General features: G+C 26.5%; 1 protein-coding gene across 1 annotated transcript in view; it reads left to right on the top strand.

Annotated features, from left to right (window-relative positions):
• The first annotated feature begins 5,441 nt into the window (after positions 1–5,441).
• The window catches only part of LOC117174928, a 60,330-nt gene continuing 45,315 nt past the window's right edge, over positions 5,442–20,456 (top strand). Inside the window, exons 1-5 of the mRNA XM_033364384.1 lie at positions 5,442–5,470; positions 5,764–6,050; positions 10,956–11,121; positions 11,246–11,374; positions 11,488–11,707. Of these exons, the coding sequence (XP_033220275.1) occupies positions 5,965–6,050; positions 10,956–11,121; positions 11,246–11,374; positions 11,488–11,707 (601 nt within the window). The 5' untranslated portion in view covers positions 5,442–5,470; positions 5,764–5,964. The remainder of the gene's footprint in view (positions 5,471–5,763; positions 6,051–10,955; positions 11,122–11,245; positions 11,375–11,487; positions 11,708–20,456) is intronic.

Here is a 20,456-nt window from a genome sequence, read left to right as displayed (position 1 = left end):
ATACTAATTTTAACCAAATACAAGAATGATAGAAGAGATATATTTCGGGTTCCAATCTTGTACAAAATTGAGAATTTTTTACTACGTTTTTTGAAAATTTGCAAATGAAAAAATTATTTGTGAACCAAAAAAAAAAACAAACAATTTTTGACAAAATAGTTACATTTTGAACTAAGAAGATTAATTTTATTTTAAAAAAGACGAATTTTAATAAAAATACCTAAATTTTCAACTAACAAAACTAACTTTTAAACACAAAATGGAATGGTTTTCTTCTCAATATTTCTATTTTCATATATTTCATAAAGTTCTGATATATTTATATTTTATTTTATCTTCTTCCTCATTTTATTCTTCAAAATTGTAAATTTATTGTGAAATTTGGTTTGAAAATCGCGCGCTTTTCATCACTTCTGGTTCCGGTGTAATCATAGCCAATCAAAACAGTGGGAAGTTGCGGCAGAATTGCCTCCACTTTGAGGGCCATACTACATGGGACAAAACTGTATTTTTTTAATAACTTAAAAAAAAGATTTTTTAACTGAAAATGGAATAGCTAAATTTTCATTATGTAATAAATGATATTCAACCAAAAAAATCAAATTTCAACCATTTCAACCAAACCAATGAATTTTTCATAAAAAAATTAATTTTCAATCAAATAATTTTCTACCGAAAAAACTATCTTAAATTTTTTTAATTAAATTTCCTTTCAACTAACAAAATCGGTAATATTTCAACCATTTTTAAACCAGGACAATAATATTCTACCAAAGAGACGCATTTAAAACCAAATACAACCACTTTCAACGATATAGTTCAATTTTCAACTAAGAAGATGAATTTTCAACCAAAAATGGAATAGTTTGATTTTCAATAAAAAAAAATTGAAATCTAATCTGGATTTTCAAATAAAGTCGTTCGATTTTCAACGAAAGAAATAAATTTAAAAAATAATAGATGTGTTCTCAACAAAAGAAATGAATTTTTAACCAAAACTGATGAATTTTCAACTAAAGAAGATAAATTTTCACGCAAAAGAAAAAATCATTTAAATTGTCGGACAAAGAAATAATTTGTCAACATAACGGCGAATTTTTAACTAAAAAGATTAATCTTCAAGGAAAAGAAACAAATTTTCGATAAAATAAAAAGATTTTCTACCAAAATCGTTACTTATCAACTAAAACAGATAAATTTTTAATCATAAATCGAATATTGAAATTAAAATGTAGTTAATTAAAAACATAAAATTTATGAAAATAGTTTAATTATCAACAAAAACCAAATTAATCGTCAAACCAAAAATAGTCATTTTTAAAGAAGAAAAATCAATTTCTCTCCCTTCAAACAAAAAATAAATCAAAATTCTCAACACATTAGTTCTCTTTTCAACCATAGAAATTAATTTTTTTCCAAAAAAGATAAATTTTCGAACCAAAAAGATAAAATTAAAAAAATAAAATTATTAATTTTCAACGGTAAGAGACATTAAAATACATTAATTTTCAACCAAATAATTGATTTTTCTACAACAAAAGACAAATTTTCAATCAAAAATGGAATTTATTTTTCATTTCATTCAATATCTTTGTTATTACGGCTGCTATTACCTATAATTAGAGTTCTTAAATTAAACGCTTAGCGTTTTGTACTCAACAAATTGATTAAAAACAATAGAGAATATGACAGAATTTAGGAGAATTTAAAAGAATTGAAGAGAATTTAAGAATTTATTATTTTTAACAATATTTATATTGTTCAGGTTACATCAACGGTTGAATATAAATTATTTTCTAGCTCAGACATATTCAGGAATTACATTGTTTCAAATTAAAATTTATAATTTTCAAATATATTAATTTACTTAAAAAAAAAAGTTTTTTCTACTTTAAAAGATAACTCTTTAAAAAAATACTGGAATTTTCTACAAAATAATTGAATGTGTAACATTACAGATGAATATTCAACCTGAAAAGACAAATTGCCAACGAAAAAGTGTCATAATTTATGTCATAATAAAAAAAGAATGAAATTTATGCAACAAAAGAAAAGAATTTTAAAACCAAAAAGACGAATTTCCAATAAATAAAGATTTTTCACTCAAAAAATAAATAAAAGTTTATCTAAATTATTAAATCTTAAAACCAGGAGACAAATTTTATTTATAAAAATTCAATTTTCAAACAAAAAATATGACTGTTCAACAAAAAATTAATTTTCCACAAAACTGACGCATTTTTACGAAAAAAAAGGAAATTTCAAACTAAAAAATAATTTTTTACATTCTCATCATTTATGATTGAGAAAGTATTAGAATTGTCGGAAATTTGACATCACACTTTTTCAACGGATCTCCACGTTTCGAGACCCCCTGAATCCGAAAATCAGGTTTTCACAATGGCGTCTGTCTGTCTGTCCGTCCGTCCGTCTGTCCGGCCGTCCGTCCGTAAACAGGATAACTTTCGAAAAAATGAACGAATCAAATCCATCTTTGGCACACTTTTTCTAGGTCCTAAAAGAAAGGACAAGTTCGTTAACTAGCCATTTTTGATAAAAATTCAATCTTAAATAATGGAAAAGTTCTATTTTCTGTTCAAAAATGAATTCTAAAAAAACTAAAATTATAAATTGTAAAGAAATTAATTAATTTTAATGAATTCATTTAAAAATTGCTTTTTGGCATAACTCTTTTCATGAAATTTAGCTTAAGATTTAAGACGGAAAAATTTGATATTTATTTGATATTTTCTCCATTTTACATTGATTTATTCTCGCCTACTAATGCATTTAGGTTTTGAATTATTGATCATAATTATTTTAATCGAATCTACAGAAAAGAACGATCAATAAATGCTTATTTTCATTTTAAATGATTAAATTATGCCTTTGAAAGAATAATTGAATAAAGATATAAAATATTTTACAGTTTTAGATAACTGTAATGTAATAAATAGAATGAAGCTTATCGTGGGTGAAATTTTTATAATTCTATAGTACCTTTTTTAAATTTTATAATTTTCTATTTTTAAATTTTTATCTTTTTAATTTTGCTAGCAAATGGAAAGACTTTGGGAAAATTCAAAATTATTCCGATTTTATTTTAAAAGGTTAATTTTAAGTTTTGAAGATTTTAAAATATGTAGAAAAAGACTCTAAAAGATTTTAAAACAATTTTTTCGGATTGATAGAACAAAAAATAAGAAGACTTTAAAGAATTTTTTAAGGTTCTAGGAGAAAAATAAAATTGTCTCAAGATTCCTGGTAAAATTTTTAATGATTTCTTTATTTTGAAGAACGGATTCTAAAAGAAAATTGAATCAAAATTACAAAAAATTCTTATATCCTTAATGAATATTTTCAACTATTCAACCAATTCCAAGATAATTTTAAACCTGTGAAAAATTCCATTTTTTCAATGCAGATTGTTGACGATTTTGAAATAGGGAGCTGGATTAAAATTACGAAAGGTTTCAAGAGAATAAAATCTTTTTCTTCAGATTCCCAGAAAAATTTTAAATGATTTTTTATTGTGAAAAATTAACTTTAGGAAAATGTTCTAAAATATTTCTAATATTTGTTCGAAAATTTTTAAAAGACATTTAGAACGTTCAGATATATTAAAAAGATTTTTTAAAAATGTTAAATTGGATAATTATAAAAATTTTGATCAAACTGTAGATTGTTTACAATTTTGTAAAGAAAGAAGCTTTTTATGAATTTGTAAAGGTATGTAGAAAATCAAACAATATTATCTAGATTATTAGGAAAATTGAAAGTCATTTTCTGGAAGATTCGAGTACATTTTATTTTGCAGAATTTAAAAAAAATGGTAGTTTAACAAATTTTCATGTTTAAAAAAATGAACTAAAATTACACATAGTCAACAAATTTAATTAATTTTAATGAATTCATTTAAAAAATGTGCTTTTCGTCATAACTATTTTCATGAAATTTAGTCTAAGATTTAAGAGGAAAAGGGAATGTTCATTATACTTGTTTTTAAATTAAACATGAACTAAAGTTATTTCAAGCTAAAAAATAAACGTTTTTAAAAATGATTGATAAAATCGAGGAAAATATTTTATTGTTGATTTATAACTGGTTATCGAAAAGAACTCGAGGTGAAGTTTTTAAATAAATATTTCACAATTTTCATTGTTTATTTAACAATAGTTTTCACGGTTTAATGTTTTTCTCTTACTTTAGGTAAAAGTTGCAACTATTATTCAATCCTAATACTGCAAGGCTTATTTTATTCTTCAACAGATAATCCGCAAATCTCATCAATACGTTTTTAGATAAAAAATTTTATTTAGGCATTATAAAATCGTTATTTTTGTAAACAATAGGTTTTCATCAATACATTTTTTTAAATGAAACTACCAATGAGATTTGTAGAAAATCTTTAAAGGAATAAAGTAAGCGATACAGCATTATAATTAAATAAGAATTGCAACTTTTACCTGTAGAGAAAAAGGAAAACGTTAAACTCTAAATTGTTATTGTCAAATAAAGAAAAATCAAAATGTTTTTTTCAAAAGTTCACCTCGAGTTATTTTCCAAAATTAGTTATAAATTATTTTTAACAAGTACATATTTATATATATATATTTTTTATATATTTAAATAAAATAAATATTATGTTATATATAGTATATATAATATAATAAGAAATATAAAATTTAGACTATTTTCTTTTCGGATATTTAAAAATTACGCAAATAATGATATGTCTAATTTTATTGCGCATGAATAATGACAACTCTCATGTCAAATATTTTCCACAGCCCTCCAGAAAAGTGGCATGGGGCTGAACAGAACGATCTTTAACCAAAAAGTTGCATTTTCATACAAAAAGTGAAATTCCTTCTGTAACAGATCAAGTTTTAAATCAAAAAGATAAACTTACAAAAACATAGTTCAATTTTCTATTGAAAAAGATTTTAGTCGAGTTTGCACGATCAAACTATGAATTTTTTAACAAGAAACAATTTTCTGCAAAAAAATTGAATTTTCTATCCAAAAGATGAATTTTTTACAAAAAATAAGGACTTTTAACAAAATTGTTGAATTCTCTAGCAAATAGTTGCGTTTCTATAAAAAAATATGAAATTTATTTTAAAGCAGAATTTTTTATTACAAAAAAAGTCGAATTTTCACCCCAAAAATATTCCAGTTAACTCGCAGGAACATCAAAAATTGAATTTTTGTAACAAAAAAAATAAGGTTCTACGAAAAAAACTGAATTTTCAATCCAAAAAGACGAACTTTTTTAAACAAAAAGGATGAATTTTTAACAAAATAATTAAATTCTCTACCAAATAGTTGCATTTTTATCCAAAAAGATCAATTTTGTACTAAAACAGATGGATTTGTAATAAAAAACAATTTTTTTATGAGTGGAACTTTGATCTAGAAAATATTTCACTTCATTTTTCAACACGAAAATATAAATTTTAAACAAAAGGTAATTTTTCTACGAAATAGTTAAGTGTTCAGGAAAATAGTATATTAGCGTAATTTCTAACCAACAAGTTGCATTTTGATAATAAAGAGATTTAATTTCTGCTAAAGCAGGTAAACTTTAAAATAAATAAGACAAACTTTGAAGAAAAAGTTGAATTTTCAACAGAAAAGTTAACGAAAAAATGCAATTTGCTATTATTTAAAATAAATTCTGAGATTCTCATAAATTCTCAGAGAATTTATTTCTCTGTTATATTCTCGGTAATATTCTCATTCTCGTTACCGTTCTCAAAGTAATATAACCGGCTCAGAACTCTAGCCAGACTGCCAGAGGTGAAGGCCGACATCTTGGAACGCAAAAATCGAACGCTTGTTTGTGTTTGGAGGAGGGTTCGGAGCGTTGTCAGGTTATGTTTCTTTCTAATTTTGTTTTTATTTACCCGAATTTCGGAAATTAAAGCAAATTTAAACGATAATAAGTCGATCCTAGTAAAAATGGTGAATTGTGTGGTTCCTGTTTGCAAAGAATATACCGGAAAGAGGAATAATAAGGAGAAATGTGTGAAAGTTACGTTTCACAAGTAAGTGGAAAATAACATCTTTATCTTTCAATAAATAAACCTACATGGATATATATGCGGAAGATGAAAGAAACCGATAAAAACATTATTATTATTATTGTTGTTACCAGTCAAAAGTTACGCGTTAACGTTACTTTTTTTTAATGTAATGCGTGAACGTTACCCTTAATGAAAAAAGTTCTGTTCTACCTTGACGTTACTTTTTTAAATATAATTTTCTAATACATCATTTTAATTTCCCAAAAACTTTTGATATTTTATTTCAAAGTGTTTACAATCTTAAAAATTATATTTCAATTTATATAATTCAATAAATAATTTTACATCCATAATCTGTAAACTGTTATGGCGAACAATAATATTGATTCTGCAACATATTTCCGATTTTTGTCTTTCAATGTCTATAATTTTTTATCTCATTCATATATTTAAACTTTCTTTTCAATTCTTGTTAATTTACGGATATATTTATTACATAAAGTTATTAAATTACTATTTTATTTATTTATTCTAATTTTATTCTTAAAGTTGAAGAGTAAGAAAAATGTAACACTTATTTAGAATTTAGATTTGACATGAAAACAAGTAGCTTTATTATTAAATATAATTGAAAATGGTATTTTTACAATAAAAGAAAAAAAAACTGTTTCTATCTTTCCATTGCATTACTTACATTTAAATAATAACTTTGAAAACCAAAACCTACCACAAACGGTTAATTTTTGTTATTTCTATTAAAAATTATTATTTTTCAAGATGAATTACTCTAAAAAAGAAAATCTTGTTTATAGTAGAAAATTCATTTCTTTGGTTAATAATTTAACTTTTAGGTTCAAAATCCATTAAGGCTACAAAAATGGTTGAAAATACATGTGTTTTCGTTTCTTTGGTTGAAAATTTTATTCTTAGGTTAAAAATTCCTTCAAGACTAACATTCGGTTGTAACGATATGTATTTTGATAAAAAAATTTTTTTTTGGCAGAAAAATAAATATTTTTGTCTCAAAATCCATTTATTTAAACATTCAACTGTTAGGTTTAATATTCCTCTAAAAATTCAAAATTTACATGAAAATTCATGAATTTTGTAAAAGATTATCTTTTTTTGGTAGAAAATTAATCTTTTTCGTTGAAAACTAATTTCTTTGGTTGAAAAATTCGTTTAAAAAAAATGAAATTTAATTTTTTTAACTGAAAATAAAACTATTCGATATCTTGTCGGAAATTTATCGTTTAAAAAAAATCTTTTTGTTCGAAATTTCATCTAGAGTTTTATTTTTTTTTTGTTGAAAATTTGTCGTCTTCTGGTCGAAAACTCATCTTTTGGGTTAAAAATTTAATTATTTCGTTAAAAATTCATTTCTGTGATTATAAATATAACTATTTTGTGACATTTTTTTGTCTTTGTTTAAAATTAATTTTTCGACTTCCATTTTTATTAGAAAATTTATATTTTTTTAGTTGAACATTCACTTATTTTATTTAAAACTCGTATTTTTTGAGAACATTTTTTTTCTCTATGGACTGAAAAATCTTTCTTGGTGGAAAACCTCAACTCTTTTGTTGAAAATTCATCAATTTCTTTGAAAAATTAGCCTGTTTTGATTAAGGATTTAAATAATTTATTGAAAACTCGTACTTTTTACTTTAATTAAACCGGTTTTAATTTGAAATTAAAATATATTTTGGTGGGAAATTTTCACTATTACACTTTTTCTTGAGAATTAATTTTTTATTGAAAACTTAACTGTTTTTTTTATTTCCTTTTTTGTTGATTGAAAAGTGAAAATTTAAATATGACCTTTTAGAGTTAAAAATTGGATGGTTTGCTTGAAAATTTGATATATTTTATTTACGTTTTACGTAATTTGTGGATTGCCCTATATGATTATTTGCATTTAAATAATGCAATGAAAATCGTGTTAATTACAAATTTTAATTTTGCTGAATATATCTGGCTTTGGTTAAATAATAAAATTTTACATTTAACAGAGCTAATTTGCATTTAATAAATCTAAAATGTCTGACTGTTTCATTATGCACACAAATGTGTCATTCTTTAATGTTTACCATTTAAAATTACTTCGTTAAAATTTTTTTCGTAATAATACAATTTTAAAGGTTTATAATTAAAAATATTTCCATTTTTTAATGGTGAATATATTTTTTTCCTTTGAATTCTCAAATTTTAAGCGCTTCGAATAAAAAAATATCTAACTTCAAAAGTTTCCAATTTTTAATTATTCAGTTTTGAAAGCTTTTAATTATAAATAATACAATTTCAATTCCTTTGGATTTTGAATAATCTGGTTTTTAAAATTCCAATTTGAAATTATTCAATTCTTAGCATTTTTAAATTGTTCTTTATTCGAAGTTTGAATCCGAAATCATGAAATTTCGATACTCTTCAATGCAAAATAAAATTATTCAATTGCATGCTATTTTTATATTTTTAAAGATTATAATTATTTTTTTTTTTTAAGTTTACTCTTTTATTTACTTTTTATTCCATTCGAAATATTGTGCTTTTTGATAACTTTACCTGATCTAAAATTGTTTGATTTGGAACGTTTTCATTTTGAAATTATTAATTATTTTTTGAACATTTATTTTTTAAATTTAGAAAAGAACAAAAAATCTTTTTGTAAGAAATTGTATAGTTTAAATTGAAAATCCATTCACGGTGGTTTAAAAAAGCCCAAGAAAGCATTACATTTTTTAAATAAACAATATAATGATACTACATTCTCGACTATGTGATTTATTATTTATTTATTATTAATACTATAATTAATACTTTGAACGCAAATTTGAAATAACACTCTTCAATAACCTGCGGATTTATATTTTTCAATGTTAAAAACAACCTATTTAAAAGTGTCTAATGTCACATTTTTTAATATATATTTATAACTAAACATTTTTTTGAAACGCAATCTTTTGAAATTCTTTTGAATTTTTCAAAATAACTTAAAGTCCCTCGAAATTTTGTTGAGACATTTATATAATTTGAAATGTTTGAAATAGTGTGAAATAAAATTTATTTTTTTCCTTAAAGTTCTCGAAAAAAACTTTAAAATCCTTTAAAATACCTGAAAAAGAAGTCGTAAAAATCCATTAAAATATTTAAAAAATAAACTACTTAAAAATCCATATGGTCAAATTCGTAAATATTAACAGTTCTAAAAAAATTTGAAACGAGTTAAAGAATTTAAGAAATGATTAAGTTTAGTTAGTAAGAAATGTTCGAAAAAACTATTAATTTATTTTAATATTTGCATGGATGCCAATATTTTTTACGTGTCAAATGATCTTCACTCTTCCCGTAAACATTGTTAAATTTTAAAAAGAAATATTTTTAAATTCTTCAATTAAAAATTGTTTATGTTTGAAAAATTTAACTGTACAATTGATAATTCAGAAATTGTTGAATTTAAGACGTTTATAAATTGTATAATAAATCAAAATCAAAATTGTTGATTTTCAAACGGTTATTATTTGAACTTGTCAAAGCACTAAAAACAGTGTCTATTTAAAAAAATTTTAATGTTGTACGAAGTAAAAGAAAAGACATATAAAAATTTTCAAATTAAAGCCTAAGAAAATAATTATAAATAAAAAATTGTTTTAATTTAACAATTTTAAAGTGAAAATATCATTTTTTGGTCTTATTTTGGTTTCGAAAAAAATCTTAGATTTTTTAACTTTAAAAAAAGTAAGAAAAAGCGCATTGTTTAAATGTTGAAAAAATCTTTGCATTAATTAAATATTACATAGGATGTATATTTAAAGAAAAATATTTAATATTACTCAAAACTGCGCTCTTTGTCGAAATGTTAAAAGCTTGTTTTTCGGTAGTTTTTGAAAATTGTTTAAATTCTAAATCTTATTAAAGTTATGTTCAATCGAAAAATTTCATTAAAATCAGTTAAAAATCTGTTAATTTTGTTTGAATTTTGGCCGGATCGAACAATAATTGTTATGATATATATAATAGTTATTCAAATTTAAAATAAAGAATGTTCAATATGGGCATACAGTACATCATATTTTATTATAATTAATTTTTAAAATATTTAATTTTTACAGATTAAACAAATAAATATTTAACCTATAAAGTTTTAATTAAGGGGGTAGGGTACCTTGGAAGCAAAAAAATCGGATTTTTGTACGTTGCATTTTCTAAAATTATAACATTTCAAAAAATATTTTTTTTCACTCGTTTTCTAGTTTTAAAAGTTTAAACGCGTTTTTCTCGAAACCACGTTTTTAAAACGGAGCCCGCGATTTCTCAAAAAAGGTTTATCCGATCGTTACCAAATTTGATCCAGTTTGACTTTCAAAGTCGGCCATTTTGTAAAAAAATGATTATTTTTAACTTCACGATCGCTCAAAATTTTTCTGCAACTGTTTATTAAAAAATGCCCTTCAACTTTTTGATTTAAGATAATCCACTGCTGTGGCATTAGGGCCCCGTTATGCGCCTTTTTTTCTTGGACTCTCCGGAGAATGACTGTAACTGGATAAATTGTTTATTTTTTTACATGAAAAAATTATTGAGAGAAGTTCAAATATGTGTCCATCGAATGTCATAACACGTGTGCTCATATAAATAAAAGTTTTTTCCTAAATAGTTAAGTTTTAAATTAACCAAATTAAAAAGTTAAATTAATTGTTATAAATGTTTTGAATATAATAATTTTCAAGGTGTAAAACAAACAAGTGTATTTTTAAATATCGGATATTTAAAGAGAAAAGAGGAAGTTTTTCGAGAATAGGGGAAAAAGGAGAAACGCTAATTTATAATAACAACTCATTTAAATTAATGCCAACAAGGTAGAGTTACGCGTAACCTGAAAGAGATTCGTTTTTTTATTATCTTATGCTATAATATTAAATTTCAAAGGTTTCCGCTTGATCCAGTTCGAAGGCAGGAATGGGCGGACAAAATCGGGGTAAATGTAGGAGCTTTGAAAGTATACTCTAGGATTTGTTCATCCCATTTTCCAGAAGAAATGATTGATAGAACATCGCTCAGTTGTGTGAGACTTCGAGATAATGCTCTTCCTTGTGTATGTTTAAATAATTTACGTCTCAATTATGAATATGAATTTAGTTAATTTTAAGTTAAAACTTTATTTTAAACCAATAAAAAATGCTTCAGTTTGTCATGCTTTATATAAAAAAAAATTTCAGATAAATACGAGCCGGGATGAAAAATATGCAATAAATCGATGCACTCTTGAGAGAATGGACCAAAGAGAGGAAATTAATTCACCAGAATGTGCGATAAAATTAGAAATTGAAGAGAATACTGATCCTTATGTATGTGTCATATATTTATTTGTTCCTAAATTTACTTTATTTCAAGTGACAATTCAATTTTATTTATAAAAATGATTCCATTTTTGAATTTTCATTTTATGCAACATTTGTAGTTTAGCCCGAGTTCGGATCGAACGTCTACATCGAATCTTCACGTTGGTGATGATATGGAAACTGAAAAAGGGTCGAATCCATCAGTATCTTCGATAAAATTAGAAAAAGATACAAATTCTGTTGATCCTTCAAGTGGATCGGGGAATGTACTGAAGGAAGAAATTGTACTCGAAACAGTTTGGATGGATGACTGGGGACCACATACTGAAATACCCGAGCGTAAGTACAGTGAACTTTCATTTATTCCAAGAGCCGATAAAGTTAATCGTTCCAATATTCCAAGTCTTCAGAGGCCCCCACCTCTACCGCGAGGCGTCAGGTTATTTTTGTCAAGCGACGTTCATTGGCTGCCCCTTTCTTGTATAGATGTGTGCGTCCTTGCATTTGCGCATTAATCCATGTCAGTGTTTTTCAAGTGTTTTTGTTGACGTACGAATCGTAATTGTTTCTCGCGAAACAATTAAGTCGGTTAAATAAATAAATTTGACTTAAATCGAGTTTTTCGAAATCGAGGGTTCAAATAGAATTAAGTTAGAATATTCACAAAATTTGGAGAGCGATCGAAAAGTTACCTAATCGTTTTTTTTTTCGTTTAATCTCCAAAAGTTACGAAGCATATTTTCACATATTTTCCAGTTTTTGTTCATGTGCATACACTTTATTGTGACAACATTACAAAAAAAAAAGTTTATCAAATATTGCGTCAAGTCATTTCTTGAAAATTCAGAAATTTATTTAAAAAAAAAAAATTAGCTTCAAGAGAATTTAAAAAAAATGGACTAAATTTCAAACCTTGGATTTAAAAATTAATACACTGGGAACTCCGAATTTAGGGAATTTTAATTTGTAAATTTCAAATGGACATTTACATTTAAATCTCCAGATTAGTGGAATTCAACTTTCCAAAGTAATAAATGAAAAATCAACATTTGAAATTTCGATGAAAAAAATAGGAATTTAAACACCAACATGAAAAATTAATTGATATTTACAACTTCATTCTCGGAAATTAGAGTTCCAAACTCTTTATTCGAAAATTTATATTTGAAACAAAAAATTTTCAAAATCAGAGGTTGGAATTAAGAGTGAATAATTAAAATTATAAATGTAAAAATTCGAAAGCGATGTTGTTAATTTAAAATTTTCGACTTGTTAATTTTGAAATCTAAGAGTTGATATTTTAAAATTTGAATGTAAACAGTGATTTTTTAAATTGCCAACTTGTGAAATTTGAACTCGGAAATGTTGAATGCGACATTGAAATTGAAATTTCTGATCATGAAATTTGAAAATGAAATGAAGAATTGAAATTTCCACGCTTGACGTCAGAAATAAAGATAAAAACGTTTTTTATTCTCAAATTCATCGTTATAAATATAATTTAATATATAAATATTTGTAAAATTGGATTTTAAAATTAGAAATCAGGGTGGCGACTTGACGGGGAAACCGGAAATTTAATTAAAATCCCGGGAATTTACTTCTGATCGTAGTAAAATTCAAGTTTTTATTATTTACAATTTTTTTGTCAATCTCTGGTTGTAAATGTAACTAATTTGTTGAAAATAAATTTTTTGAATTAAAAATCCAACTATTCCAGTAGAAAATTTAACTATTTTTTGAAAATAAATTTTTGTTGTTAATAATTCGATTTTTAACAGAAAATTTAACTATTTTTTTTTGTTGAAAATGTATATTTTTCGGATGAAAACTCAACTATTTTGTTGAGAATTGATATTTTTTATTTAGAAAATGAACTATTTATATGAAAATGTATGTGCTATGTGAAAAATCCGTCTTTTTCGTAGAAAATTCATTCCTGCAACTGAAAATCTTGATGTCTATTTTTGGTCAAAATTGACATTTTTTTTGTTTAAAATTCAACAATTTTAAATTGAAAATTCAACTATTTCGTCGAAAGTCAACATATTTGGTTAAAAATCGATTATGTTTTTGTAGAAAATTATCCTTTTTCTGTGCAAGTGAATCTTATTCTTGAAAAATTCTTCTTTTCGGTTAAACATCCAAATATTTCAGTTAAATATTTATAATTTTAGTTGAAAATTCATCTTTCTGGTTTAAAATTCAAGTATTTCAGTTAAAGATTTACAATTTTTTTTGTGTCGAAAGTTAGTTTTTTTTACGAAAGTAATTTTTTTAAACTGAAAATTAAAACTATTCCAATTGAATATTTCATAGTTTTAGTTGAAAATTCATCTGCCTGGTTGAGCATTCATTTGTTTTATATTATCTGCTTGACAATTTATATTTTTTAGGGATAATTAATTTTTTTAATTAAAAGTTTAAGTATTCTATAATTTGTTTAAAATTAATATTTTTTAGTCGAAAATTTAAGTATTTGTTTTAAAATGAATTTATTTTGCTATTTTTTGCTCTGTTCTGTTAAAGAATCTTTAGAATGTTTAGAATTTACTAATATTAGATGTGTTACTTTTACTTAAACGGGAAAATAAAAAAATTTGACCGAGAATTTGAAATCGTCCATCGAATCTGAATTTGAGTTACACATATTTAGTTACACAAAATAATACAAAATTTGTGTGACTCAAATTCCAAAATTAAAAAAATATATAAACCGGTATTCAAAAGTTCAAAATAAATTCAAATTAAAAGCTTCAAATGTTAAATAATACAAATGTGGAAATTCAGGTTCGTAAAATTTCATTTGAAATTTCTTATTAGGAAAATAATACTTTGTATTATTTAAATTGTATAATTTAAATTATCATAAATAATTTTATTTGAATTTGAAAATGATAAATAATAAATTTTAATTCGAAACTTTGTGCGTATTAGCATTTGAATTTTTGAATTTAAAAATTGGAATACAAAACAGGGAAATCACAGTGAGTTTATTTTTTGACCGGGAATTTTACAAAATTTTTAAATAATTGGTTAAATTGTGATTTTTATAAATTATTATATCATTTAGTTTAGAATGCTTAGTTCGAAAATCTTTCACTACAAAAATTTTCCATTTTAGATTTAAAAATTTTATGCACATATTTTAATTTGAAGAATTTAAAATGCAGTTTTAAAGGAAAAAAAATTAGAAGTGTTTTTTATATAAGAAACAGGGTGGCTGCCGGACGGGGAATTTTATGAATTTTGAGAAGAAAAATCTGCCCAAGTTCGATTTTAACAGTTTTTAAAATAATTAAAGCGCAGTTTTGAAGATTTAAACAATTAAAAATTAAAAGCGTTTGAAGTTGACAATTTTTGATAAAAGTCAGTTTTATTTTATCAACTGTAAATATAAATAAATAAATTATTCTTAAAATGGATCTGTACTCTTAAGTATAGAAATCTGAACAATAATTGATTTGACCCAAACAATTCTAGATCCGTTCAAAATTTTAGAATTTCCACATTGTAACTGTTTCAATCCGAAAGTCTTAATAAGAATTTAAATCAATATATCATTTATTCCAATAATTTTATTTTTAAATGAAAATTTTCATGATTTATCATTAATACATTTTAAATTCAGAGTTTCAGGTATTCCTTTATATTAAATTTAATAAATAAATTTATTAATATATAGAGATAAACGTTTATTTTTCGGCCTGCTGGCCTTAAAAAATTTACTTGCTTAGACTTCCATTTTTTTATAGAATTTTCTTACAACTAGGTCTTATAAAGTACTATCCATCCACACCTTATAACTAATCCGCTCGCTCCTATAGCCTAACCTTCTTCGCTGCGCCTCGCCTCGCACGCATTTCGCTCATTTGTCGCTACGCCTCGCATTACCAGCCTCTGTCTCCGCGGCTAACACCTAATACTTAACTACTATTTACAATATTTACATTTCTCTTACATCTACTTCCTCTCCTATTTACAATCTTTTCTTCTCCATTCCTCTTCTTCCTTCCTTCTCTTCTTCTCTATTTTACCCAACACCCCCTTCACCCATGCTACTGCCCTTTTGTCATCCCTTTCATGCAACAATACCTCCATGCTTATCCCCCTCCTTTCCACCTCTTCAAATTCCTCCAACCAATGCTCCAATTTTGCATCCCCCTTCCCGCACAATTCACACATTCTCTTCTCTACTTCATCCATCTGCAATCCATTCGTTCTAAAATACCTTTCCCTTTCCACCTCCATCTTCCCACCCCTATCTCTGTTTTCCTTCTCCCACCAACGATATCTAACCAGTTTACTTCCTCCTTCCAAAAATTTATCCTCATATTTACACGCTCGACTCCCCGTTATAATCCCTAAACTCGTTCTTGCTGTTTCCCTCCTGACAATATAGTTCGGCGTATTGCTTGCCAACCCCAGTATCCACTTTACATACCTCTCCTGTACCCTATTTTTCTCCTCACATACCTTCCAACCCCACACCTCCACTTCGTAAAATAAGACACTCATTACTAGCGAATCAAACAATTATATTCTCCTTTAAAATTCATCTGCGAACAATCTCTTCCCCAGCCCCCACACCTGCCTCATCGCCACATTTGCCCTTCTCACTCTCTCTTTTATATGACCATCCACTCCCCCATTTCTTCGAAACACGCTTACACCTTGGCACCCTTTTTGGTTAATTCTCTATCCACCACGTGATGCAAGACGTAAATATTGTGAATAGTGCTCCTTCTGTCTCTAAAGCCCGCCCGCGTCTCCGGCAATATTCCTTTCCCCTCAACATCCTTTCGCAACCTATCTGCTAACACCATCGCGTATATTTTGTACGCAGTATTCATGAGCGTAATTCCTCTATAATTTTCCTGCCTCTCCCTATCCCCTTTCTTATACAGTGGTACGATCAACCCGTCTCTCCACCCATTTGGGAATCCCTCGATCCCTCCATAATTTTTTCACTACCCCCTTCAGCCTCTGCCTTACCTCTTGTGTGCCCAACAGCCACGCTTCGTTCTCTACCTCGTCAATCCCTGCTGCCTTCGATTTTTTCAACTTCCCTGTCTGCTTCTCTATCTCCTCGTCATTCAGCTCCTCTTCATCTACTTCTCTGTTTCTTCTAATCCCCTCATCTCTCTTTCGAATATCTGACCCCTGAAATGAATCCTTAAAAAATGTCCTCCATTGGTCGCTCCCTATCTTCTCACTTATCCCCACCCTACGTTTCCTAAACCTATTAATTATCTTCCACACGTCCCTTTCTGTCTTAACACTTCTCAACTCCTCTTCCAGCTCTTTTTCTTTTTCCTACTCTTTCTTCTTAAACATCGCCCTAAACTCCTTCCTGATTTCTACGTACTCCTGCCTTTTCGCGGTTCCTTCCTTCCACTTCCTGTACTTCTTTTTCACCTTTCTCTTCATCATTTTACATTCCCTATCCCACCACGGCTTTACCATTCCTTTCTTCTTTTTCACAAATACCTTCTTTTGCACACAACCTTTCACTTTCTCTTGTAGACCCTCCCATATCTCGTCCACGGACTCCTCCTCAAAGCTTATGTTGCCCAACTGCTCATGATACTTCTCTATCGCCTCTCTCGTCCATGGCACCCTCTCCCCTAACGACCCTTCTTCCCCACCCTGCCTTTCGCCCGCCTCCCCCTGTATCCACAAACCCAATGGCTGATGGTCTGATTCCGTACGGTTGTACCCCTCACAACCGTACTCACCTCCTAGACTTCCACCCTCACACTCCACTCACACCTTCCACACAAACTTTGTAAAAACTTCTCACCGCCTGTCACTGCACACTTTCTCACTACCGCCACCAACATGCAAGTCAAATTTATTAATATATATTATTTCTATTATTTTTTCGGCTACTAAAAAATATAAACGTGCGTTTTCTTAATCTAGAAAAAGAATAATTATTGAATATTTAGCAATATTTCACTGTTGATCTAGGACGAGTAAATTGAAACCAAATATTTAAAAGAAAACAATTTGAAACTGAATTGTTTTATATAGAAAGCTTTGAATCTTAAGGTTTTCTAAGAACTTTTAAACTTTTAGTGTTACAATTTTAATTGTTCTATTTAAAAAGTTTTTAATTTATAAGTGAAATTTTTTTATTTTGATGTATAAATAACAATTAAACACTTACTATTTGTAGAAAAAATTTGAGTTATTTTAAAGAGATACATAGAAGTTTTGAAAAGATTCAAAATTAATTAAAAACTTGTAATTATTTCAACTAATTTAAATGAAACGTGTCAAAATTTTTTTCGGAACTTCTAAATATATTTTTAATTTAATCGAAATTCTCCTACAATTTTTGAGAATCCTGCAAATTAAAAAAAATCCCTGAAATCTTCATTTTCTTCTTTGATAATTTTTTTTATCTCTTAAAATCTTCTTAAACTTTCTGTTACAATAATTTTTCAAATTGAAAAATCATTTTCAATTTTCCTAAGAATCTTAAGAAGATTTTTTATTTTTTTGGAGTCTCACAATTATTAAAAAAATTCTAAATTTTTTGTTTGAAATCTGCAAAAATCTACATTTTATTTTTAATTAGGCTGTAAGTATTTCAAATTATTTCAAGTTCTAAATTTAATTCGAATCTTTTTAAAACCTCTAAATATCTCTTAAAATTACTCTAACACTTTTACAAATAATAACTGTTCTATTATTATTTATAAATTCAAATTCAATTTTTTTTAATTTGCAGGATTTTCTAGAAATTATAAAAAAAATTCAATTCATTTTGAAATATATTTGAAAGTTCCGAAAAAAAATTCAAAAACTATTTTGAATTTGGAAAAATTTTAAACCACTTCTATATTTCTCAAGATTTTGAAATAAAATTTTAATGCTTTTAAAGGATTTCGAGACTATTTACAATAAAAATAATTTAACTTCTAATTTAAGAACTGTTGAGTTAAAAAAATTTTGAATGCTTGAATTTGTTGTTTATTGTTTATTACTTTATATGGAAAAATGTTTAGAATAATGTTTGATTTTTTAAATTTCATTCGCCGTTAAAAAGTTTTGCGAACTGGGAAAAAACCGGGAAATGACAGGGAATTTTTTTCTATGATTAAAACGGCCACCCTGAAAAACTCAAATTGGAAGATTCGAATTAAAAAACTCAGGTTAAAAATCTTGATCTAAAAATTCCTATAGGGAAGTAAAAATGCTCGTGATTCGTACATATTTAAAAAGTAGAAGTAGAAACTTCAAATTTAAAACTTTAAATATAATTATTTAAATTGGAAATTGTTAATTCGAAACTATGAATTTAAATTTTGAAATGTGATAATGTAAATTTGAAAATAATGGAAAAAATTTTTTTGAAGTATGAACAAACAAATGGCATTTAAAAAACAATAAAATGCAGGTTTAAGTACAAACAAGTTATTATTGATAAAAATCATTGACATGAATGTAATAAAAATACAATAGTTCTTCTTAAACACATGCATTGCAATAAAAGAATTAACGTCAGAAACCCATAAAACAAATGTAGATGTCAGAATAACTGTGAAAAAAGTTATTTAAATAAAAATTATTAAATTTAAAATAAATATAACAAACAGAAAAATACATTAAAAATAAATATAAACAAAATAATGAACGATTACAAATTGCGCAACATATAATTTCTTCAAAAAGCTATAAATAAAAAAACATTAAACCTGCTGAAACATGCAAATTGGAAAATTAAAGTTACAACTCAGTGTGATATTTTTGGAAAAATGTGGCACGACAGTTCTCAAAACGTGGAATGCAGATTTTTAAAACGAATGAATTTTTTTATACATTAAAAATGTTTGTTAGTGTTGGCATATTGTAATTATATACGGATCATCCTAGGCAAAACTCGAAAGGAAGACGTGAAGAAAAAATACGTCAAACTCTCTATAAAAGAGAAGTGTCGTTTGGTACAAGACGTTGAAGAGGGCATGCGAAAAGTTGATGCTGCAAAAAAATACAATATAGATCAATCGTCAGTAACTTATATACTTAAAAAAAAAGACAATTACTTGAATGCCAATGACAAAAATTGTTTGAGAAAAAGAAGTAGGCTGGACAAAGGGCAGCTTTCTTTGATGGAATCCGCGCTCATTGATTGGATAAAAGAGAAACAGAGCAAGGGCATTGCGATAAATGGACCGATGATCCGAGAAAAGGCTTTGATGATAAACGAAGAACTCATAAAAATGAAAAAAGAGGCGCACGAAAAAAAAGCTAATCAAAAAGACACTGAATTGACAGAGTCTGAAGAAGAAAATAATGAAGAAAAGGAGCAAAGACTTGAATTGAATGTGCGTAAGAAAAAATTTAAAGCCAGCGATGGCTGGTTATCAAATTTTAGAACCCGACATGGGATGCGAGAAACTGGAGAAAAATTATCCGCAGACCTGGACAACTGCAAAAATCTCACGGACAAGGAAATTGTCGAAAAGGCGTTTTACGCTGAAAATGAGGTATTATTACGATACATTACTTAAAAAAAATATTTGTTCAAATAAACAATTTGTTCATAAATATGAGTTTGCTTCCAGAAATCCGAATTTGAGGACAGTCAATCTGGAATAACAAATTTAGAAAGCAGTGCCACTGTTCAGCTTAGGAAAAAAAGTACGAGCAATCCGAAAAAAGCATATGAAAATTTTTTGAATTTTCGTGAGTGGTTCGAAGAAAATGCTCAGTGTTCAAGCGATGACATCGAGAAGCTAAATCAAATGCAAGACTTTGTCGAAAAAAAAATGCAACAGTTTATGACTAATGCTTCCGAATTATAATTTCTAGTATTTATTATTTATTGATGTAACTTGAAAATGATAGTTGAATAGATCCCAAAAAAGCACGTTTTGAAAAAAATGTACTTTTATTGAAATCCTCCCATCATATATACATACGAGGTGTGTTCAAAAAGAAAGGTGACTTTTCAATTTTCACGGGCTACGTACAGTCAAGTTTTTAATTTTTTGTTTTGTTGTGTTGGTACACTCGTCACGATCATATGTTCACAGTTTTGACTATATAGCTCGTGTTGTTTTTCTGGCAGAGGCGT

This window comes from Belonocnema kinseyi, chromosome 6 (assembly GCF_010883055.1).
Source record: "Belonocnema kinseyi isolate 2016_QV_RU_SX_M_011 chromosome 6, B_treatae_v1, whole genome shotgun sequence".
In the NCBI taxonomy this organism is placed as follows: domain Eukaryota; kingdom Metazoa; phylum Arthropoda; class Insecta; order Hymenoptera; family Cynipidae; genus Belonocnema; species Belonocnema kinseyi.
The sequence above is the reverse complement of the archived record's forward strand: the minus strand, read 5'-3'. Positions and strand labels throughout refer to the sequence as shown.